At 39.2% G+C, this 24,478-nt stretch overlaps 1 protein-coding gene across 15 annotated transcripts in view; it reads left to right on the top strand.

The window, feature by feature from the left end:
• Positions 1-24,478, top strand: part of ANKS1B (ankyrin repeat and sterile alpha motif domain containing 1B) — a 1,169,527-nt gene that overhangs the window by 822,999 nt on the left and 322,050 nt on the right. For all 15 annotated transcript variants that reach the window (XM_068562021.1, XM_068562020.1, XM_068562019.1 and 12 more), the window contains one exon: positions 9,977-10,075. In XM_068562021.1, the coding sequence (XP_068418122.1) occupies positions 9,977-10,075 (99 nt within the window). The remainder of the gene's footprint in view (positions 1-9,976; positions 10,076-24,478) is intronic.

The raw sequence follows: 24,478 nt of genomic DNA, 5'->3' as shown, positions 1-24,478 counted from the left end.
TATTTCTTTTTCTCTTTCTGACTTACTTCACTCTGTATGACAGTCTCTAGGTCCATCCACCTCACTAAAAATAACTCAGTTTCGTTCCTTCTTATGGCTGAGTAATATTCCATTGTATATATGTGCCCCATCTTCTTTATCCATTCATCTGTTGATGGACACTTCGGTTCCTTCCATGTCCTGGCTATTGTAAATAGAGCTGCAATGAACATTGTGGCACATGACTCTTTTTGAATTCTGGTTTTCTCAGGGTATATGCCCACTAGTGGGATTGCTCGGTCGTATGGTAGTTCTATTTTTAGTTTTTTAAGGAACCTCCACACTGTTCTCCATAGTGGCTGTAACAATTTACATTCCCACCAATAGTGCAAGAGGGTTCCCTTTTCTCCACACCCTCTCCAGCATTTATTGTTTGTAGATTTTTTGATGATGGCCATTCTGACCGGTGTGAGATGATATCTCATTGTAGTTTTGATTTGCATTTCTCTAACGATTAATGATGCTGAGCATACTTTCATATGTTTGTTGGCAATCTGTATATCTTCTTTGGAGAAATGTCTATTTAGGTCTTCTACCCATTTTTGGATTCGGTTGTTTGTTTTTTTAATATTGAGCTGCATGAGCTCCTTGTAAATTTTGGAGATTAATCCTTTGTCAGTTGCTTCATTTGCAAATATTTACTCCCATTCTGAGGGTTGTCTTTTCGTCTTGTTTATGGTTTCCTTTGCTGTACAAAAGCTCTTAAGTTTCATTAGGTCCCATTTGTTTATTTTTCTTTTTATTTCCATTTCTCTAGGAGCTGGGTCAAAAAGGATCTTGCTGTGATTTATGTCATAGAGTGTTTTGCCTATGTTTTCCTCTAAGAGTTTGATGGTGTCTGGCCTTACATTTAGGTCTTTAATCCATTTTGAGTTTATTTTTGTATATAGTGTTAGGGAGTGTTCTAATTTCATTCTTTTATATGTAGCTGTCCAGTTTTCCCAGCACCACTTATTGAAGAGGCTGTCTTTTCTCCACTGTATACTCTTGCCTCTTTTATCAAAGATAAGGTGACCATATGTGCATGGGTTTATCTCTAGGCTTTCTCTCCTGTTCCATTGATCCATATTTCTGTTTCTGTGACAGTACCATACTGTCTTGATTACTGTAGCTTTGTAGTATAGTCTGAAGTCAGGGAGCCTCATTCCTCCAGCTCCGTTTTTCTTTCTCAAGATTGCTTTGGCTATTCGGGGTCTTTTGTGTTTCCATACAAATTGTGAAATTTTTTGTTCTAGTTCTGTGAAAAATGCCAGTGGTAATTTGATAGGGATTGCACTGAATCTGTAGATTCCTTTGGGTAGTAGAGTCATTTTCACAATGTTGATTCTTCCAATCTAAGAACATGGTATATCTCTCCATCTGTTTGTATCATCTTTAATTTCTTTCATCAGTGTCTTATAATTTTCTGCATACAGGTCTTTGTCTCCTTAGGTAGGTTTATTCCTAGATATTTTATTCTTTTTGTTGCAGTAGTAAATGGGAGTGTTTTCTTAATTTCACTTTCAGATTTTTCATCATTAGTGTATAGGAATGCCAGAGATTTCTGTGCATTAATTTTGTATCCTGCTACTTTACCAAATTCATTGATTAGCTCTAGTAGTTTTCTGGTAGTATCTTTAGGATTCTCTATGTATAGTATCATGTCAGCTGCAAACAGTGACAGCTTTACTTCTTCTTTTCCGATTTGGATTCCTTTTATTTCTTTTTCTTCTCTGATTGCTGTGACTAACACTTCCAAAACTATGTGGAATAATAGTGGTGAGAGTGGGCAACCTTGTCTTGTTCCTGATCTTAGTGGAAATGGTTTCAGTTTTTCACCATTGAGGACGATGTTGGCTGTGGGTTTGTCATATATGGCCTTTATTATGTTGAGGAAAGTTCCCTCTATGCCTACTTTCTGCAGGGTTTTTATCATAAATGGGTGCTGAATTTTGTCAAAAGCTTTCTCTGCATCTATTGAGATGATCATATGGTTTTTCTCCTTCAATTTGTTAATATGGTGTATCACGTTCATTGATTTGCATATATTGAAGAAGGCTTGCATTCCTGGGATAAACCCCACTTGATCATAGTGTATGATCCTTTTAATGTGCTGTTGGATTCTGTTTGCTAGTATTTTGTTGAGGATTTTTGCATCTATGTTCATCAGTGATATTGGCCTGTAGTTTTCTTTCTTTGTGACATCTTTGTCTTGTTTTGGTGTCAGAGTGATGGTGGCCTCGTAGAATGAGTTTGGGAGTGTTCCTCCCTCTGCTATATTTTGGAAGAGTTTGAAAAGCATAGGTGTTAGCTCTTCTCTAAATGTTTGATAGAATTTGCCTGTGAAGCCATCTGGTCCTGGGCTTTTGTTTGTTGGAAGATATTTAATCACAGTTTCAATTTCAGTGCTTGTGATCGGTCTGTTCATATTTTCTATTTCTTCCTGGTTCAGTCTCGGAAGGTTCTGCATTTCTAAGAATTTGTCCATTTCTTCCAGGTTGTCAATTTTATTGGCATATAGTTGCTTGTAGTAATCTCTCCTGATCCTTTGTATTTCTGCAATGTCAGTTGTTAGTTCTCCTGTTTCATTTCTAATTCTATTGATTTGAGTCTTCTCCCTTTTTTTCTTGATAAGTGGCTAATGGTTTATCAATTTTGTTTATCTTCTCAAAGAACCAGCTTTTAGTTTTATTGATCTTTGCTATCATTTCCTTCATTTCTTTTTCATTTATTTCTGATCTGATCTTTATGATTTCTTTCCTTCTGCTAACTTTGGGGGTTTTTTGTTCTTCTTTCTCTAATTGCTTTAGGTGTAAGGTTAGGTTGTTTATTTGAGATGTTTCTTGTTTCTTAAGGTAGGATTGTATTGCTATAAACTTCCCTCTTAGAACTGCTTTTGCTGCATCCCATAGGTTTTGGGTTGTCGTGTTTTCATTGTCATTTTTTTCTAGGTATTTTTTAATTTCCCCTTTGATTTCTTCAGTGATCTCTTGGTTATTAAGTAGTGTGTTGTTTAGCCTCCATGTGTTTGTATTTCTTACAGATTTTTTTCCTGTAATTGATACCTAGTCTCATAGCATTGTGGTCCGAAAAGATACTTGATAGGATTTCAATTTACTTAAATTTACCAAGGCTTGATTTGTGACCCAAGATATGATCTATCCTGGAGAATGTTCCATGAGCACTTGAGAAGAATGTGTATTCTGTTGTTTTTGGATGGAATGTCCTATAAATGTCAATTAAGTCCATCTTGTTTAATGTATCATTTAAAGCTTTTGTTTCCTTATTTATTTTCATTTTGGATGTTCTGTCCATTGGTGAAAGTGTGGTGTTAAAGTCCCCTACTATGATTGTGTTACTACCGATTTTCCGTTTTATGGCTGTTAGCATTTGCCTAATGTATTGAGGTGCTCCTATATTGGGTGCATAAATATTTACAATTGTTATAACTTCTTCTTGGATTGATCCTTTGATCATTATGCAGTGTCCCTCTTTTTCTCTTGTAATAGTCTTTGTTTTAAAGTCTATTTTGTCTGATATATGAATTGCTACTCCAGCTTTCTTCTGATTTCCATTTGCGTGGAATATCTTTTTCCATCCCCTCACTTTCAGTCTGTATCTGTCCCTAGGTCTGAAGTGGGTCTCTTGTAGACAGCATATATACAGGTCTTGTTTTTGTATCCATTCAGCCAATCTATCTCTTTTGGTTGGAGCATTTAATCCATTTACATTTAAAGTAATTATCGATATGTATGTTCCTATTACCATTTTCTTAATTCTTTTGGGTTTGTTATTGTAGGTCTTTTCCTTCCCTTGTGTTTCCTGCCTAGAGAAGTTCCTTTAGCATTTGTTGTAAAGCTTGTTTGGCAGTGCTGAATTCTCTTAGCTTTTGCTTGTCTGTAAAGGTCTTAATTTCTCCGTCAAATCTGTATGAGATCCTTGCTGGGTAGAGTAATCTTGGTTGTAGGTTTTTCTCCTTCATCACTTTAAATATGTCCTGCCACTCCCTTCTGGCTTGCAGAGTTTCTGCTGAAAGATCAGCTGTTAACCTTATGGGGATTTCCTTATGTGTTATTTGTTGTTTTTCCCTTGCTGCTTTTAATATTTGTTCTTTGTGTTTAATTTTTGATAGTTTGATTAATATGTGTCTTGGCGTGTTTCTCCTTGGATTTATCCTGTATGGGACTCTCTGTGTTTCCTGGACTTGATTAACTATTTCCTTTCCCATATTAGGGAAGTTTTCAACTATAATCTCTTCAAATATTTTCTCAATCCCTTTCTTTTACTCTTCTTCTTCTGGGACCCCTATAATTCGAATGTTGGTGCGTTTAATGTCCCAGAGGTCTCTGAGACTGTCCTCAGTTCTTTTCATTCTTTTTTCTTTATTCTGCTCTGCAGTACTTATTTCCACTATTTTATCTTCCAGGTCACTTATCCGTTCTTCTGCCTCAGTTATTCTGCTATTGATCCCTTCTAGAGAATTTTTAATTTCATTTATTGTGTTGTTAATCACTGTTTGTTTGCTCTTTAGTTCTTCTAGGTCCTTGTTAAACGTTTCTTGTATTTTCTCCATTCGATTTCCAAGAATTTGGATCATCTTTACTGTCATTCTGAATTCTTTTTCAGGTAAACTGCCTATTTCCTCTTCATTTGTTAGGTCTGGTGGGTTTTTGCCTTGCTCCTTCATCTGCTGTGTGTTTCTCTGTCTTCTCATTTTGCTTAACTTACTGTGTTTGGGGTCTCCTTTTTGCAGGCTGCAGGTTCGTAGTTCCCGTTGTTTTTGGTATCTGTCCCCAGTGGCTAAGGTTGGTTCAGTGGGTTGTGTAGGCTTCCTGGTGGAGTGGACTAGTGCCTGTGTTCTGGTGGCTGAGGCTGGATCTTGTCTTTCTGGTGGGCCGGTCCACGTCTGCTGGTGTGTTTTGGGGTGTCTGTGGCCATATTATGATTTTAGGCAGCCTCTGTGCTAATGGATGGGGTTGTGTTCCTGTCTTGGTAGTTGTTTGGCATAGGGTGTCCAGCACTGTAGCTTGCTGGTCATTGAGTGGAGCTGGGTCTTGGCGTTGAGATGGAGACCTCTGGGAGATTTTTGCCATTTGATATTACGTGAAGCTGGGAGGTCTCTTGTGGACCAGTGTCCTGAACTTGGTTCTCCCACCTCGGTGGCACAGCCCTGATGCCTGGCTGGAGCACCAAGAGCCTGTACTCCACACAGCTCAGAATAAAAGGGAGGAAAAAAAGAAAGAAAGAAAGAAAGAAGTAGATAAAATAAAATAAAATAAAATAAAGTTATTAAAATAAAAATAAAAAATAATTATTAAGAAAAAAGTATTTTTAAGTTAAAAAAAAAAAATGGACAGACAGAACCCTAGGACAAATGGTAAAAGCAAAGCTATACAGACAAAATCACACAGAGAAGCATACACGTACACACTTACAAAAAGAGAAAAAGGGGGAAATATATATATATCGTTGCTCCCAAAGTCCACCTCCTCCATTTGGGATGATTCGTTGTCTATTCAGTTATTCCACAGATGCAGGGTACATCAAGTTGATTGTGGAGGTTTAATCCACTGCTCCTGAGGCTGCTGGGAGAGATTTCCCTTTCTCTTCTTTGTTCGCACCGCTCCCGGGGTTCAGCTTTGAATTTGGACCCACCTCTGCGTGTAGGTCGCCTGAGGGCGTCTGTTCTTCGCTCACACAGGACGGGGTTAAAGGAGCAGCTGCTTCGGGGGCTCTGGCTCACTCAGGCGGGGGGAGGGAGGGGTACGGAGGCGGGGCGAGCCTGCGGCGGCAGAGGCCGGCCGGCAGGACGTTGCACCAGCCTGAGGGCGCCGTGTGTTCTCCCAGAGAAGTCGTCCCTGGATCATGGGACCCAGGCAGTGGCGGGCTGCACAGGCTTCCGGGAGGGGAGGTGTGGCGAGTGACCTGTGCTTGAACACAGGCTTCTCGGTGGCGGCAGCAGCAGCCTTAGCGTCTCATGCCCGTCTCTTGGGTCCGCGCTGATAGACGTGGCTCGCGCCTTTCTCTGGAGCTCCTTTAAGCGGCGCTCTTAATCCCCTCTCCTCACGCACCAGGAAACAAAGAGGGAAGAAAAAGACTCTTGCCTCTGTGGCAGCTCCGGACTTTTTCCCGGACTCCCTCCCGGCTAGCCGTGGCGCACTAACCCCTTCAGGCTGTGTTCATGCCGCCAACCCCAGTCCTCTCCCTGGGATCCGACCGAAGCCCGAGCCTCAGCTCCCAGCCCCCGCCCGCCCCGGCGGGTGAGCAGACAAGCCTCTCGGGCTGGTGAGTGCTGCTCGGCGCCGAGCCTCTGTGCGGGAATCTCTCCGCTTTGCCCTCCGCATCCCTGTGGCTGCGCTCTGCTCCGTGGCTCTGAAGCTTCCCCCCTCCGCCACCCGCAGTCTCCGTCCGCGAAGGGGCTTCCTAGTGTGTGGAAACCTTTCCTCCTTCACAGCTCCCTGCCACTGGTGCAGGTCCGTCCCTATTCTTTTGTCTCTGTTTTTTCTTTTTTCTTTTGCCCTACCCAGGTACGGGGGGAGTTTCTTGCCTTTTGGGAGGTCTGAGGCCTTCTGCCAGCGTTCAGTAGGTGTTCTGTAGGAGTTGTTCCACGTGTAGATGTGTTTCTGATGTATTTGTGGGGAGGAAAGTGATCTCCGCGTCATACTCTTCTGCCATCTTGAAGCTCCTCCGCCCCTAGGTTCTTCATAACCATTTTTTTTTAATATTCCATATATATGTGTTAGCATACTGTATTTGTTTTTCTCTTTCTGACTTACTTCACTCTGTATGACAGACTCTAGGTCCATCCACCTCACTACAAATAACTCAATTTCGTTTCTTTTTATGGCTGAGTAACATTCCATTGTATATATGTGCCACATCTTCTTTATCCATTCATGTGTTGATGGACACTTCGGTTCCTTCCATGTCCTGGCTATTGTAAATAGAGCTGCAATGAACATTGTGGTACATGACTCTTTTTGAATTATGGTTTTCTCAGGGTATATGCCCACTAGTGGGATTGCTCGGTCGTATGGTAATTCTATTTTTAGTTTTTTAAGGGACCTCCATACTATTCTCCATAGTGGCTGTATCAATTTACATTCCCACCAACAGTGCAAGAGGGTTCCCTTTTCTCTACACGCTCTCCAGCATTTAGTGTTTGTAGATTTTTTTGATGATGGCTATTCTGACCAGTGTGAGATGATATCTCATTGTAGTTTTGATTTGCATTTCTCTAATGATTAATGATGTTGAGCATTCTTTCATGTGTTTGTTGGCAATCTGTATATCTTCTTTGGAGAAATGCCTATTTAGGTCTTCTGCCCATTTTTGCATTGGGGTTTGTTTTTTTGTTATTGAGCTGCATGAGCTGCTTGTAAATTTTGGAGATTAATCCTTTGTCAGTTTCTTCATTTGCAAATATTGTCTCCCATTCTGAGGGTTGTCTTTTCGTATTGTTTATGATTTAAGGATTAACTTTTTTAAATCATTCCAGTATTCAAACACTGAAATCAAGTTTTCAGTATTACCTATAGATAGTAGCTAATTCAGGCTATAGCATCCTGATGTGTTTTATGTTTGTACAAAGAATCCAGGTTCTATATTTTGTATAAGCTTAAGTTGTGAGGTGGTAATTTAGCCAGTGTAAAACCAGGTAATGATCTAATACATAGGTGGCCAAAGATTTTTGGTTTTTTGTTTTTGTTTTTGTTTTTTAAGGGCCTTTTAACTTCTTTGGAAAACCCCTTAAAGAGTGAAAGTCAAACACGGAACGGTATCATATATCCCGCTCATGACACACTAGTCCATTTCTAAAATAATAATGCTTTCTCCAAATGAAGTCATTTATACCCTTAGCCATGCCCTGTTGTGTGCACTGAGTACTTTCTGAGAGCAGTGTTTCCTGTGGCGTACTCCCAAGACTGGCTTATTTGTTTGCATTAGGCTTTTATTATCATACTGCTCTACCTGCCTCGTTCTGCCTTCTCCAAGGAGACCAGAGTAGCTTAAGCACAGGAATGTTACTATGCGTAGGTGGAATGTTTTTGTCCGGTGAGTGCCCATTGTACATCCCTAGCTATGATGCCATTCTAATGGCTTTAATCTTTCTAAGAACAGCCAATTACATCCATTTATAACATAGTCCGATATTAAATTGCTTACATTCATCTGTTCTGTGCCAGTCCAGGGAAAGACATTAGTCTTTGCACCATAGTAAACTGGCCCCTCCTCCTTCACTTTCTCAGGAAAAGGCATCACGATCCACCCCTACTTCTGAAGCCTGGAACTGTTGTGTATTCTGAATTTCTCCATCATTCTGTGCATTCAATCACCAAGTCAAACTTCTTGATAGTTTTCAGATCCACTCACTTCTTTCTGTCTCCTGTGACCACTACCTTAGTATAAGCCCACATCATCTATAGAACAACTACTGTGGTCTCCTAACGGTCTCCATGCTCCCATGATTGCGCTTTCCAGTTCATTCTCTTTTGCTTTAAATATTCATCAGTACCCATTTCTCTCCATAAATAGGTATTCTGTAATTTCTATTCATAAGTGTTTTTATTTTACACATTAGTAGGACAGGGTTTGACTTGTCCATAGAAAGCAGTGATCTGAATTCTTGAACTTCTCTACAGACTTATTTAAAGGGAAACTCTAGCTTGCAAGCTCCAAAAGACTAAAATTTAGGGACAAAATAAGCCATTTATAGATTTCTGTGTTACAGGGAGTTCCCTGGCAGTCTAGGGGTTAGGACTCCGCCCTCTTATTGCTGAGGGCCCGGGTTTAATCCCTGGTTGGGGAACTAAAATCCCACAAGCCGCACAGCACAGCCAAAATAAATAAATTTCTGTGCTGGAATATTAATCAGAGTTCAAAAAGTCATTGAAATCAGAGAATATCAGGACTAGACTGATCCTTGGAGATTATGTGGCTCAACCTCATCATTTTATAGGTAAGGAAACTGAGGCCCAGCCACAGAAAACAGATTGATCTTTCTAAATATGGAATTTCATCATGTAACTCCTTTTCTTAAAATCTGTCCAGGCTTCCCATTATGGTCAAGATGAAGTCTAAATTCCTCAGCGTGGCGTACAACGTCTGTATAGTCTGGCCTTTCCTTACCTTTCCAGACTGACCTTTCACTCCTCTCTCCAACTTATCCTAGAACTTGAGTTTCCAAGTGAACTGTGTTCTTTCTAACCCACACAACATTGCACATAATTTCTCCTAGTCCTTCCCATTTTGAATGCTAAATCCAAACCATCCTTCAGACATCTGATTAGACATCATCTCCTCTGCAAACATATCCCAGATCCCCTCTACACTGCCAAGCATGTGTCACCATCATAGCATATTCACAGCATCCTAACTGCCTTCGAACAATCTGTTTCCATCACTGGACTGGAAGGAACAGACAGTTGAGGGCAGGGACCTACATCTTTTACTCATTGTTCTGTCCTCACATCTCATTCAGGTATCTGACATTCAATATTTAAGATTAATTATTAACTCTCTTTTAACTTGCCTAGTATACTTCAATTATTCCATCAGCTCTCCTTACAAAATCTATTTTCAGAGGGAAAATAAACTTGTTCATTCACCTCAATGCATAGGTCACTGATAGTTTTAAATGACAACTCTTCCTAGAAGCATATACATTTTTAGGGGAACAAGGTTTTGAGTCACAGGAATGAATTCCCAATGCAGATAATCCAACCATAAATAGTAAGCCATGAGAGTATTTGTGAGGGAAAGAAAACTTTCCCAGAACCTTCAACACAGTCATATAGGTGACCTACTCTCACCTCACCCTCACAGAAGAATGACTCTATGTTTTTGTCTATAAAAATCAGATCACTTGTTGGTTATTTATCTCTGTATTAAGAAAATCATTATTTACCCACAGTAAAAATGCCTGATTTAATTTATAACATTTCTGGTTTTGTTTCAGGGAAGCAATGTTATGGAAGATCAAGATCTGTTGGAAATTGGAATCCTTAATTCTGGGCACAGACAAAGAATTCTACAGGCAATCCAGCTCCTTCCAAAGGTAAGCCATGCTTTATTACCTTAGCCCTGAGTATAGTCCCAGTGGTTTTAAGTTCAGGTGTGCAAGGGGTATTAGTATTTAGGACAATATGTCTGCATATTGATGCAACTCCTCAAAGCAGGTCTTCTTAGTCCAATTAAACATTCAGACTCATAAGACTACTCTGAGCCACAGTAGATCTATCAAGAAAGATGTAATACAGGAAATGCCACTGGCTAGCAGGGCAGCTTCAGAGTTTTTCTTCAGTGGGATTCTTTATGTCAGTACAAACATCAGTCCATGCCCCCCAGGTGACAGATCAGGTGCAAGAAGACAAGATCAATATAGGGTGGGTACAAGAATGTTCCTGGATTAGAAGCCTCACGCCCTTAAAGGCAGTATCTCTTGTAACAACTCCATAGCCCTAGCCTCCAGGGACAAGGAACCTGCCTAATCACAAGTCATCACTCAGGGGAGTCCAAAATATCGCATCCCCATCAGGTATTTGTCGTTCATGTATAAATCTTCCCAATCCAGATGCAATTTACCAACCAGGCATCATTTTAACTTTAAGTAGTATGTTACCTAGCAACAGAGTTGACCTTCTGTTTTCCAGATAAGGTTTCACAAGAGCCTAAAACAACTGGTCTTCAGGATATGTAGGATTTTAATTGGTAAGGAAAGGGAAAGGCATTTCAGGGCCCAGCAGGAATCACACAGCTAGAGGCATGGTCCAGGCAACAAACGGCCAGAAGCATTAGGGGAACAGCGATACTCGATACTCGATACTCGTGTGATTTAAAATCCAATGGGATTTGCACAACAATGTGAATGTACTTAATGCCACTAAAGTGTATACTTCAAGATGGTTTAAGGTGGTAAATTTTACGTTTTGTTATTTCACCACGGTTTAAAAAATAATTTTTAAAAAAAGAAGAAAAAATCCAATGTGATTAAAACAATTGGAGAGTGGAGTCAGAGTTAAAACAGAAAAAGTAAGTTGGGTCAGGTTGGTATCAGGCTAAGGAATTTGAAATTTATTCTGTAAGCACAGGGGAATGGACATGACTAGATTGCTTTAGGCCAGTTAATTCTGGAGACTGCATACAAAAGGAATTAGAAGGAGGGAATGTTGAAGTTGGGTCATACACTTGGAAAAAGATTCCGGGGGCAAGATTGGAGGCAGGGTAGCAGATGGACGGTAATAGATGCACCTAAATATATGAATTTATTATATATTTTGTATTCTCCTCTGTGCTTTTCCTTTCTGAGGAGGCTATAATTTCTCCTTCTCAGAATGGGAAAGATAAATACTAACCACTGTTTCTAAGGAAGTGACATGATGAAATTTGCCAACTGACAATGAACTGAGTTTCTACTGATAGAAACTTACCACTTTTGCAAATTCAAGGAAAGTCAAGCATACAAAGGAGTTTTAGTCATACAGTTTTCTACACTAAAAGAAAAAGAATAAAGCATCCTTAAAACTGTATCTGGAGGTAATTCTTATTAACATATTGTTCACCTCGCCACTTTTGTATCTTTACTTAGAATATTAGCTCCTCAGCAAGTTTTCTCCTCACTCTCAGCAAGGACTCCTGCACTGCTGTAACTCCAGAACCTGCCACATTGCCTGCCCCCTAGTAGGCACTCAGTAAATCAGTGAATGTCTCCCCACTTGTCACAAATCTGCCTGCCATTTAAAGTTCAACTCAAATGGTTCTACATCACTTTTTTTGTGAAACTTCTCCTACAGTGAAACCACTTCTCACCACCTTAGTAATTATTACCCTAGCCCACACCAACCACCTCTGATCAGGCTACCACAATAGATTCTAACCTGTCATCTCTAGGTTAGACTACTTGAGTCAGTTTCCCATTGGTCCTCTCACCTGGACAACGCATAGATGCCTAATCTCTGTCCTGGTTACCTTTCTTACCACTTTACAGTTGAATTTCCACACGGCGCCCAGAAAGAAATGTAAATCAGATCATGCCACATCCTGACTAAAATCTCCAGTGGATTCCCTTTCTCATTTAGAACAGAATCTTTATCATGACCTACGAAAGTCAATAGGATCTGACCCCGTCCCACCAATATGACCTCGTCTCTCACTCTCCCTTTCTCCCACACTTTAGTCATGTGGCTTTCTTTTTTGTTCCAGAACATGCCAAACTCATTTTTGCCTCAAAGCCTTTCTGTATTGGTCTGTCTGCCTGGAAAGCCTTTTCTTCATATCTTCAAGTGCTTGCTCCTTGCACCATCAAATCTCTATTCAGCTGTCACCTCCTCACAGAGGGTTTTGTGCCCTCAAAGTCACACCCCTAACCTACTGTCACTGTCCTTCATATTGTCCTGCTTCAGTTTTCTTCATAACACTTGTGGCTACCTGAAGTTATATTATTTATTTGTTTGTTTTCTTCCTTATTTTTCATCTCACCCCCAGGATGCAAGGTCAGTGAAATAAGGGACCTTGGCTATCTTGTTCCCTTTTATATATCCAGTCCCTGGAATAGTGCCTACCACACCAAAAAATAATTTGTGGAATGAAAGAATACCCTGCTCTTTCTTTCCTCTGAGATTTGATGGCGCTATGCTTGTTCTGTCTGAAGGTACTAATAATATTTTACCACTTTTATGTTATAAGCATCCTGAGAGCAGAGACAATGTCACATCCATCCTTGACCTTCCCACTATGCTTAGCTCAATACATGCACATTAAAAGAATGAAAGAATGAGTGATTAAACGAATGAATATTGTTTCACATGTTATTCAAATATAAATTTTTTAATCAAAGAGTATCTCAATTTTTAAGCTGTGTCTATAATCCTGTACAGGCCATTTTGAGAAACAAAAGAACCTGAACCCAGAATTATTTGAAGAATAAATGAAGTATTTATTTTTAAGAGAGAATATCATTCCCATTAGAGAAAACAATATAATAGAAATAATACAAAATTAAGCTTCTATCAAGAGGCTGATGCTGAAGTGCTTACTATGCACCCAAATGAGTAGAGAATATATAAAAACATCCAAACACGTGTTCAGCAGTACAAACAAAATGTTATAATGCTACAGATTGATGCTTTGCCTTCTTAGGTAATGAGCCCAATCTTTAGGTGGTTGACAGTGTAATTCTGCTGCCAGCACGTTCATTTGCATTCACTCTAACTTTGCACTGCCAAAAAATGGACAAAATGTCTCTTCATTTTGCTTGTGCAATTTTGGTCCTCAGAATATTTGTGTTCTTCATCTGTCATGAGAAATACTCCATGATTGCTACCTGAGATCCTTTAATTAACATAGTGTGTTTTGGAATTGGTGAGATTGTTCCTAAACAGAGAAAAGGTGGTTTGCTAAGTGCAATCTTGATGTGTTAGCACAGTTCAATGCATGTTTTTTATGCTTTATTTGTATTTGTTGTTTCAAGTTTCAAATACAAAAGTTTATTCTTTTGGTAATAATGTTTTTTCTATAATATTCCCTTTTTAATATTGAAGTATTTACCAGTGCAAAGATCTGAATGGTCTCCAGTTCATTTGATACACTGAACACAAAGAATGTGTTCCACGTAGACATCTTTAGAACAGTAATCACATTAATTCCTCTTCTCCACCCATTCTTTCCTCTCTTTTATAGTGCCTGACCTTTAGTAGCAAAGCTTAATTATCCATTTTCACCCAGCATCCGCTTCCCTCACCAACCCCAACTCAGTCTTTCCTTAGGTCTGAAAGTTTCCCAAGACTTTTACCTTTTCTCTCTCTTTTTTTTTTTTTTTTTTCTATCAAAGGGTAAGGATCTATTTTACATAAAGAAATATTACAAATTTATAAGTGAACCATAGGCAAATTAACAAAATAATTGCCAGAATAAATTACAAGGCATAACATTTAAGAGGATACACTAATGGAAAATAAGCATGAAAAAAATGCTTGGCCTCCTTAGTAATTGGTGCAATGATAATTAAGATGACAATAAGATACCATTTAATACCCACAAGACTGGCAGAACTAAGGCACCTCATCATTTCAAGTATGTGGGTGGTTGAGGTTCAATGGGAATCCTAGTACATCCCCATAGCAGTTTACTTTTTTTTTTTTAACATCTTTATTGGAGTATAATTGCTTTACAATGGTGTGTTAGTTTCTGCTGTATAACAAAGTGAATCAGCTAAACATAAACATATATCCCCATATCCCCTCCCTCTTGCATCTACCTCCCACCCTCCCTATCCCACCCCTCTAGCTGGACACAGAGCACCAAGCTGATCTCCCTGTGCTATGTGGCTGCTTCCCACTAGCTAGCTATTTTACATTTGGAAGTGAGAGAGTGGCATGGACATATATACACTACCTTTTCTCTTTTTAAGAAAGGACACATACCAAAAGTTCTATGAGAAGATGGCTTAGGCTTATTTTGTTGTCTCCTAGAAACTTTAAGCATATGGGGCTTTTTCTGTCCCCTAGACACAGGGAAATTATCTGATTACTTATCTGCAACGTGTAATTTACCTTTTTCTAGGTAAGAATTCTGTGTTGCCAAGTTTTTGGATAATCCTTTAAAATCTTTTTATAAGGGCATAATCTCTTTTGTCCTTTGACAATATAACACCTGGAGGTCAGGAATTCAAAGGATTATCATTTTAAAGGTTTGCAGGATTTCGTGTCAAGGCCCATAGTGTATCTGCTCTCTTAATCTCTCATCCTGAACTAAAAATGCATTTCGGCACGCTAGCAACTTTTATATCACATGCTCACTTCACTTTTTAGTATTTTTTCTTATATTTTCCTGTTTCATAATATCTTTTGGAATTACTTGGTAATTGTCTACACTCGCTATTTGCTCCCACTCATCCTTCCTTTGCTCCCACTCATCCTTCAACCTACTTGGGTCTAACTAGTTCCTCTGCTGCCACCCCACACAACAGTGCTAAGGTCACCAGTGACCAGCAGAGCAGAAATTCCATAAGCTGCTTTCACCTCACCTTGGCTTCAGTAGGTTCTGATACTCTTGTCAGCTGTCAGCCTGGTCCTCTTTTGGCCTCCACAATACCCAGTTATGTTCCTGCCTCTCTGCCATTCCCTCTCCTTGCCTGCTCATTCTCTCAGTTACATGTTGGAGTTTCTCAAAACTCAAAATATTTGATGACTAGTAAATGTAGTTATCACAGCACTCTTGATCATAGCACAGTTTCTGGTATTCATTGTTTTGTTCATTGCAAGCCTACTTTATTTTACTGCATAATAAACACCTACATTTTTAAGTTCAGTTCAATTTTACCAGTATGTGTTGGGCTACATAGTTTCAATAGTTTTTTTCACTGAATGGCACTGAACACCTCTGTCCAGTTAAATTATCCCCTTCCCCATCCTCAGTTTGAGATTTTGGTTTAAGAAAACAAAACAAAACAAAAACAGAGTTGTCTCTTATTCCAATAGAAAAATAAGATTCTCTGTTAGGTATCTGTTGCTATATAACAAGTTACCTCAAATCTTATTTGGATATAACAACATTTATTATCTCTGTTTCTGTGGGGAAGGAATCTAGGAGCAGCTTAGCTGGGTCCTCTGGCTCTGGGGTCTCTCACAGGACTACAGTCATCTTGAGACTCAGCTGGGGAAAATCCGCTTCCTAGCTCACTCATGTGGTGGTAGCAGGATTCTAATCTTTGGGAGATTTTGGACTGAGGCCTCAGTGCCTCACAAGCTATTGGCTGAAGGCCTTCCTCGGTTCCTTGTCACATGGGCCCCTCCATAAAGAAACATGAAGCTAGTTTCAACAGCATAAGCGAGAGGACAAGAACATGCTAGCAAGATGAAAATCTCAGTCTTTTGTAACATCCCATCCTTTTGCCTATTCTATTCATTACAATCAAGCCATTAATCCAGCCCAAACATAGGAAGAGGTATTTACACAAGTGTGTGAATACCAAGAGGTGGGATCATTGGCCATCTCAGAAGTCTTCCTGCTACAGATACACTTTATAATGATCCACTTTACAGTCTAGTTTCCATGTCTACATTTGAGGTCAAAATGGAGTAACCATTACATGGTTACAACAATAAATGCATCTTTTATTTCCATGGGCCATCTTCATGGTACTGTGATATTCACAATTAGATGATTTAGTAACACATTAGTAATCACCATTCAAAAAAGAGGCACATGTCTCTAATCTGTAAAATTAGGTATAATGTAGCATGATATGATACAATCATACAGAAATTAGAGACCTTGAAGATTTGCCAATTGCACATAAAGACTTCATGATTTGAATGCCACTGATCTAAGTGATGCATACAAATCAGGAATCCTATAAAACATTACAAATTTTAAAAACATGTTCATTCTTCATTGGTGCCTCATTATTGAAAGGAGCATATTTCCATCTATATTAGGAAAGTGAATTGGTCAAACTCTCTCGGAAAATACTTTAAGGATATTAGCAAATTAAACACATTTTTAAAAAACTAACAAAGCTAGACAGTAAAAGGGACCATTTAACTTTAGACCTGATCAGAACAAATAGATAAAGGCAACAGTTGACCAAAAAAAGCTTGGGATACAGAGATATACTGGCAAGGACTGAGAACTCAAACACTTTTAAAGGCAAGACAATATGGAATAGTGGAAATTGTGGCAAACTGGAGAGCATAAGCCCTGCCCCCCCAAAACAAAATTGTTCTTGTTTCCACTTTATCAATTAAACAAAGCATTAGGGACCAGATTTGGTTATAGCCGTGACTTTGCCACTCCAAACATTAAAGTCTTAATACAATAGAATCCCTAATTATTTCAGAGTTCAAAGGAGTATTATGAATGTGACATTATCTCAGTTTGGCTTCCTGCCCAGGATTCTGCTCTTAAAGACCCTAGTTCTTTCAAGGTGCTTGAAATTCAGAAGTTTGTTGATTCTAGTCTTGATGGTTGATGAAGATGTGTGCTAGATTTAGGGGGAAATTGTACAACCAATGTAACTTTTTAAAAACTCTAGAAAGGAAGGTTCAGTCTTATTTCCCTGTCACTTAGAAAAATGATAGCAAACCATTCCTGCTTCTTCTGCTATTTTTCAGAAGGGCAACAACAAAACATAGGCTATAGGCACAGATTCTCTTGTTGTACCTTTTGACAGGGTAACTTTTCATCCCCCTGTGCCACACTCACTCTCCATCTACCCTCATTCTTTTTTCTTGCATTTCTTTCTTTTCACTGGCAGGCATCTTAAATTTCATGCCATTCGATGTTTGACCTGCCACCCTGTGGACATCCAGTAAAAGATATACTCTCAAACACAATCCCACACACATATGTGCACCGTTAGTATGGCGGCCCTAACCTAAAGTTAATACACGACTGGACCCATGGTCTAACTGAGGGCGTGGGGTATTCCACCTCCTGTAGGTATGGTCCTTGGTGGGAGAAGCTGTGGTGTTTCTAGAGTCTTTTCAAGATCTGTTCAGTTCTGTAAATGTCTTTTGGTTCTGGGACAAACAGATATGCTCACTTAGATCACTTAGATCAGTGTAAAAGATTATTTCGTTTTCAGGATAAATGTTGGTGCCATTGGAGAATGAGGAAGGAAGAAAGAGTAGTTGACCTTAAGGTCATTTGGAATAAATAAAATAAACCTTGAAGTGACAGCAAGTCATTCAGATTTTTCTTATTATTCCTTAGTCTGTATAATCAGGTAATGAACTCTAGCCACTGTAACAAACAACTCCAAAATCTCAGTGGCTTAACATTATTAAATTTATTTCTCACTCATACTAAGTCCATGGTGGTTTAGGCAGCTCTCGTCCAAGCAGAAACTCAGGGATCCAGGCTTCTTCCATCATGTGGTTCTCCCATCTTGGAGTCCTTTGAGAGCTGCCATAAGGGGAGGGGAGAGAGGAACATAGACGATCACACAGGATATTCTGTTGCCAGGCTTGGAAGTGCATCATTTACTTTAGACCACATTTGACTCACCAGAACTCAGTTTCATGACCCTTGCTAAACTGCAAGGTAAGCCAAGAAATGTAGTCTCCCTTCACAGGAAGTGCTAAATGGAATTCCTGAGAATCTAGCCATTCTGTGTCAGAAGCCCCTTTTTCTTTCTGCACCTCAACTGCTGCCTTTCTTCACACTAGTATTCATTCCTTAAGATTTATTCCTTGGAGAAGCCTTTTGAGACATCCTCTATCTGGGCTAGAGTGCTAATTTAACCTTCGGTGCTCCCGTTACACCCGATAAAACTACCTATTGACTAGTTTGTCTCTCTCACTCAAGATTAGGATCTTTGTCATATTCATCTTCATTTCCTAAGCATGGAGCACCTGGACGTAGTAATGCTCAGTTAATATTTATTAGACTGGACTGAGCCAAACAAGAATGCAGATTAGAAATCAGTCCTGGGCTTCCCTGGTGGCGCAGTGGTTGAGAGTCTGCCTGCCAATGCAGGGGACACGGGTTTGAGCCCTGGTCTGGGAAGGTCCCACGTGCCACGGAGCAACTGGGCCCGTGAGCCACAACTACTGAGCCTGCGCGTCTGGAGCCTGTGCTCCGCAACAAGAGAGGCCGTGATAGTGAGAGGCCCGCGCACCGCGATGAAGAGTGGCCCCCGCTTGCTGCAACTGGAGAAAGCCCTCGCACAGAAACGAAGACCCAACACGCCAAAAATAAATAAATAAATAAGTAAATTTATAATTGCTTGTTTAATGAAAATTAAAAAAAAAAAAAAAGAAATCAGTCCTATTCTGAATAGGTCAAATTAGGACTCCCAGGTTAGGAAATTTCCCAGCTGAGCACCTTTATATTTAAATGTTTTACAAAGAAGTAAGGCAGGTCCTTCATGAATATAACACCCACAACCTGGTGGTCTGCATTTTCCTCCAGAGACCTCCTCCACCTTGCCTCATGCTTTCCATTTACAAGTGGAAACCAATAACCAGTCTATTCTTCAGGAGTACATTGGGAGAAGGAATGGCTGCTATTTATAAAGCTCTTTGAGCCCTTTGAAATGACAAAGCCCAGTACACACAAAGTACAAAATAGCTATAGCTGTTTGGGCTGGATAGATTTCCAAATAACTGCTAGACGTGAGAGCAGTGCAGTCCCAACTTACTTATGGACGCTCTGTTCCAAGGTTTTTACACCATTTCAGAAAGCAAGGTGACTGCTGCATTCTTCCTAAGCTAAAGATGGAGGATTTGAAATGTTTTACTTTAAGTGAATTTATCTTAGAATACTTTATTATGTAGACCAGCAAACTGGACTCTCATTTTACTCATTATCCCCCACGATATTTACAGAGAAATATGGGAGGAATTCTGCAAGTAAATGAATTCTGATCTATCGCCATTCCCAGCAGCTGTCATCCTTCAACTTTGAGAAGTTCACCCCCACTTAATAAAGAACAATGGCTCCCTTGGAATGATACTGCAATCGGTAGTAAGAGTAAAGGAATTTAGATATCTGAGCACTTTCTATTCCTAATGTAATTCTTCCAAGAAAATCACAATTTAGAGCAGCAAAGGACCTTAAAATATCCAGCTCAACCTCTCACCTAAGTCATTTCACAGGTGAGGCTAAGCATCGGTCATACTAAATGGCTCGCCTCAAGGCAGATTGTTCCTTAGTGACAGAGCTGGAACTAAAATCCCAGGTGTCTGTCCTTATGACAGTTGCCTCCTGGGTGACACTTTGTTATACCTGAGACCCAAGGCTCTGAAGACGCTTGGGTATTTGTGAGAGAAACTGTAAAAGGACAAGAAAGAACCAAATGACGAAACACAGGAAAAGGAATTGATTATAAAATTGGGTTTCCTTTTAAGTTTCAGGCTATAAAGGCAATTTTTACAACTTCCATAGCCCACTAAACTCCCTTCTCAAGACTGGAAGAGAAGGGCTGTGGCAGGGATCCAAAAGCCCTAGAAAAGCAGGAAGGAGACCGACTTGAAAAAGGAGAAAGGAAGACACAGACCATGTCAGCTGTCCAGCAGCCACTGGGGGTCAAACTGCTTATTTATCCTTGTAGGCGGCCTTAGAAAAGCTTCACTAGCAGTAGGAATTGCTGTGTCAAAGAAGGAAAGGTATAATTAAGTAAAGTAAAATAACTAAAATAATCTTATTTATTTTCTTCTTTAATCTGGGTAGAGAGGAAGGAGAGATGGGCAAGATGGAAGGGCACTCTCTAGGAGAGAGTGAAGACACATCATTAGAGCATTAAACTACACAGAGTTGACATTTTTACAGGATTAAGCCAGGAAGCAGCATGGTGTAATAGTTGGTAACATGGCCAGAACTCCCTGAGTTTGATTTTACCTGCCCCATAGGGGTGTTCTGAGAACTAAATGAGTCAATATTTGTAGAGCACTTAAAATGGAGCTTGGTACATCATATGTGCTATATCCATGTATATTAAGTAAAATTTTAAAAGAAGATTGAAGGTGAACCAAGAAAAAAAGTGAGGTTCCTTCAATCCATTAATTGTATCTGAAAATGACTACTTCAGGTATAAACAATAAGCAAAGTGAATCTTTTATTTATTCGTTTAATAGATATTTTATGAAATACCGACCACATGTCAGGCACTGTTCTAGATGTTGAGGATTTGGTGTTAGGAAACAGGACCTACAAGGTCATTCTCCTCATGCAGCTTATTTTAGTGGGGTATGCAAACAAAAATTAGTAAAAATATGTCCTATCAGGTAATGATTGGTGCTAGGGAGAAATATTAAGCAAGGGAATAGGCAGAGTGACAAGAAAGTATGAATGCTATTTTAGATGGATAAGCTAGGGTTCAGACCTGGGTAGTTTAACTGAGGTTCTTAACTATATTGTCTAAACATTATACTTCAAAGCACAATGAGGATACTAAGGGGATAATCCATTTAAGCTGCCTTCAAGGAACTTAGAATTTTCAAAAAGGAACTTCCTTAAGCTGCCTTCAAGGAACTTAGAATTTTCAAAAAGGAACTTTCTTGAACTTTTATTTTAACCTAATTTAATTCTAGTTAGCCACCTACTACTTGTGTCGCCTTGGACATGTTACTTAAATTCTATAATCCTCTGTTTCCTGATCTGTAAAATGGAGATAATAGTAGAACCTACCACATTAAGTTATTGTGAGTTATAAATTTTCAAATGCATATGAAGTGTCTGTCACTTAGAAGGACTAAGTTAAAATTAGTCATAGCCACTTGTATTTGTTCAATAAGTGCTCACCAAATTAACAAAACTTAATAAATTTGGGGGGTTGCTCTTGCCTGGGATCAAAAAGCAACAGAAAGGAACTCAATTACTGATATAAGAGAGTCTGTGACTAAAAATGCCCGTGACTACTTTAAAATAGTGAGCTTTCCATTCTTTTCATTTCCATTTCTCACAAGGCAGATTAGTCAATTTTTAAATAAGAAAAGGGCAAAACTTTCAATTCTGATCATCATTCACTAAATTAATTTTTAATATATTTAAGATTATTGTTTAGCTCATCAGGAACTAGAAAAGAAGTTATTTAAAATCATAACTAGGGCCTTCCTATCTAAGAGATTAAATGAATAAGCATAATAGCAAGACTGCTTCCTGTCTGCACCTCTTAGAGGTAATGTAATCAGTCCCCAGTGCTAAGTGGAAAGTGGGAAAAGAGTGGAGATGGAGAGTACTTTAAACAGCAAGGGCTTGGTAAACGTAGGTGGCGTAGAATGGAATAGAAGTGAACTGAGAAGCTGAATGTTCAGACCATGGCAGTGCAGTTCCATGAAATTGCTAAAGACGTAGTGATTTCATAAAAAAGCAGAATTAAGTAAATCTACGCAAGAGCTCTAAAACAACATACCCGCCATTTTGAAGAGCCATTATCCCCTACCTTTCCTGTACAATTGAATTAAGTTCTACTTTAATAGTTGAATATAATTTGGCTCTATTTCTTACTTTTGATCAATAGCACTCAAGTGAGAAGTCTCTGTTCAGTTTATGTCTGCAAATGCCTTGAGCATCTACTTATGTCTCAGACACAGGACAAGGAGGGAAAAAAAAAGATGAAGTTACACAGTATCTGCCTTCAAGGAGACTACCGTCTAACAACAGAAGTCAGCCCAATATTCAAGGAATTTTCATAGAAACAGAGCATGAACAAACTGTAATAGAAGTAAAAATACAAGCTTTGGATGTTAAATGGAAGGGAAGGTCTCTTCTGTTCAGGGAATCAGGAGAAGGTTCCTGGAGGAGGAGACAGATAAATCAAAAAGGCATTTCTATGCACCTTAAAAACTTCTTTGTTGCGTGGGGTTTGGGGATAGCTCATGACACTCCAAGCAAAATGTGACCCAAAGTATTTGCTTAGCTTGTTCAGGCAGACAGATATGCTACTTTTTCTCCCATTTGTAATAACCACCCTCTGAAATATAGCTAGTGCCATCAATCCAGCTATGAATTTCATCCATCACTTTGCCCTTCAAGCTATAATGAGTGAGTCAGTTGCTTCAGACTCAAGCAGATGCCTGGAGTCAGCTTCAGCAGAGCAGGCTAAACTAAGACTGAGTTACTATTCTCCCACCCCTAAGCAAAGCAGTTTTTTCAATACATGGTATTTCTTTGTCGTCATTTTCTTTGTTGGTGGTCAATGGGATTTTTAGATTTCCATCTTTTAGGTTCTGACATGATGCTTGATCTTCTGTCGTGCTACCTGAGAATCCACCTTTCATCTTTAGAAAAATGACTGGCCATTTTCACTCTCTCCCACAGATCTATCATCTTCTATTTTAGTAAAAAGATGTTCAGCTTGCTTTTTTGTTTGTTTGTTTTGTTTTGTTTTTAGTTAACAGATAACTACTGCTCTTATCAGAGGAAATGAGTACTCAATAAACTGCCAGATTCCTTCTTTCATGTCTTCAAGAGAAAATACATTTTACCTTTACTTGTTCCGTGAATTCATGGTGGCATAACTGCTAAATAGATACACTTTAAATGCTTTTTGAGGTTGTAATTTATGAATCACAGAGTCATAGAAGGTTAAAAGCTTTTTATTCAGTGCATCATCAGTTTTAACCCTCAACTCCTTGTCTATTTAGAGGCCACTGCTTTGTGAGAAAGAATTGTATTTACAGTTTTCTAATACTAATAGGTAAATGTATTATAGAAATTGTTGAATGTGAAATTTTCTCCACAAATGTACAAGAGATTATTGCAGTAAGTGCAGAGAAGATTGATTTCCCTGCCTTTCCCCCGGGGACTCAATTACATCATCATCATCTACCAACCTTTATGGTGTCCACTTTCAACTGAATACTTTTCTAAGTGCTACTGATGTAAACATGAAGTAACAGTTGACCTTACATCTCAAAGACTGTAGCATTTCTGGTAGGATTGGAGCCAGATGACGGAGAGTTAGGGCAACTCCAGATGCATAATGTCTGCAGATACCCACATGCCCAGATGATCATCAGTGAATCTCTGATTCATCCATCCATTCAATCAGATAGTTCATTTTGGCCCTATGCTAGGTTCAGAGATAGGTATGAAAAAGTGGATAAGACCTGGTTCCTGCCTCAAGGAGTCCTGCCTACTCTTTAGACAGAGATAGATATGTCGAAAACTGAACTACTATGCGAAAAAAAATGCTCCAAGAGGAGGGAAGAACTAAGTACGGAGGTCAGGGAAAGTTTTCTGGGTAGGTACATGATGCTTGAGTTTAATCTCAAGGAATTAATAAGTATGTTTAGCAAATAGGTCGTTAAGGGAATCACTCCAGACAGAGGATGCTGCCTGTGTTCCAGCTAGGTCTAGAGACAGTAGGGAGAAATGGATGCCCGTATTCATCCATTCTCTGTCTGTCACTCTGTTTCTCTCTCTGTCTCTCCCTTGCTCACTTTCATACACACACACACACACACACACACACACACACACATATACCCACTCACACAAGCATTCACTTACTTCCCTATGTATTAACCCCAAGAGAAACTATGGAAGAAACTCCTCCCGAATTTCTCCAATCCACTCAAGTTTTGTTTCTTTTCTGGAACTTGTAAAAACTTTGGTAGTTAATTTTCTTATATTTGTATATATTTCAAATATATACACAGAAAATTGCATATTCCTGGAAGGAAAGAACCTTAGACCCTTTTGCATTTTTACAGTACCTAGAATGATGTTACATATAAATTTTGTGCTTAAAAATTCTTGTTGAATTAAATAAATAATTACTACTAAAACTATTGTTAAGAGCTGATTCTCTACTGGGGATTCACATAAGTCAAGCTGAAAATTCTTAGTTTGATGTCTGAGGTAACTAAAACTTCTGAGCTGGCCAAAAACAAACAAAACAAACAAACAAACAAACAACATCAGACTATGAAACTGGAAACATTTTCCTAAGAGCCAAGCTATTCTTTATTCCATCCAATGGTGATGGAATAGTTCTTAGATTATTCCCTCACTA

This window comes from Eschrichtius robustus, chromosome 13 (assembly GCF_028021215.1).
Source record: "Eschrichtius robustus isolate mEscRob2 chromosome 13, mEscRob2.pri, whole genome shotgun sequence".
Taxonomy (NCBI): Eukaryota; Metazoa; Chordata; class Mammalia; order Artiodactyla; family Eschrichtiidae; genus Eschrichtius; species Eschrichtius robustus.
This window is presented reverse-complemented; position numbering and strand designations above follow the sequence as displayed.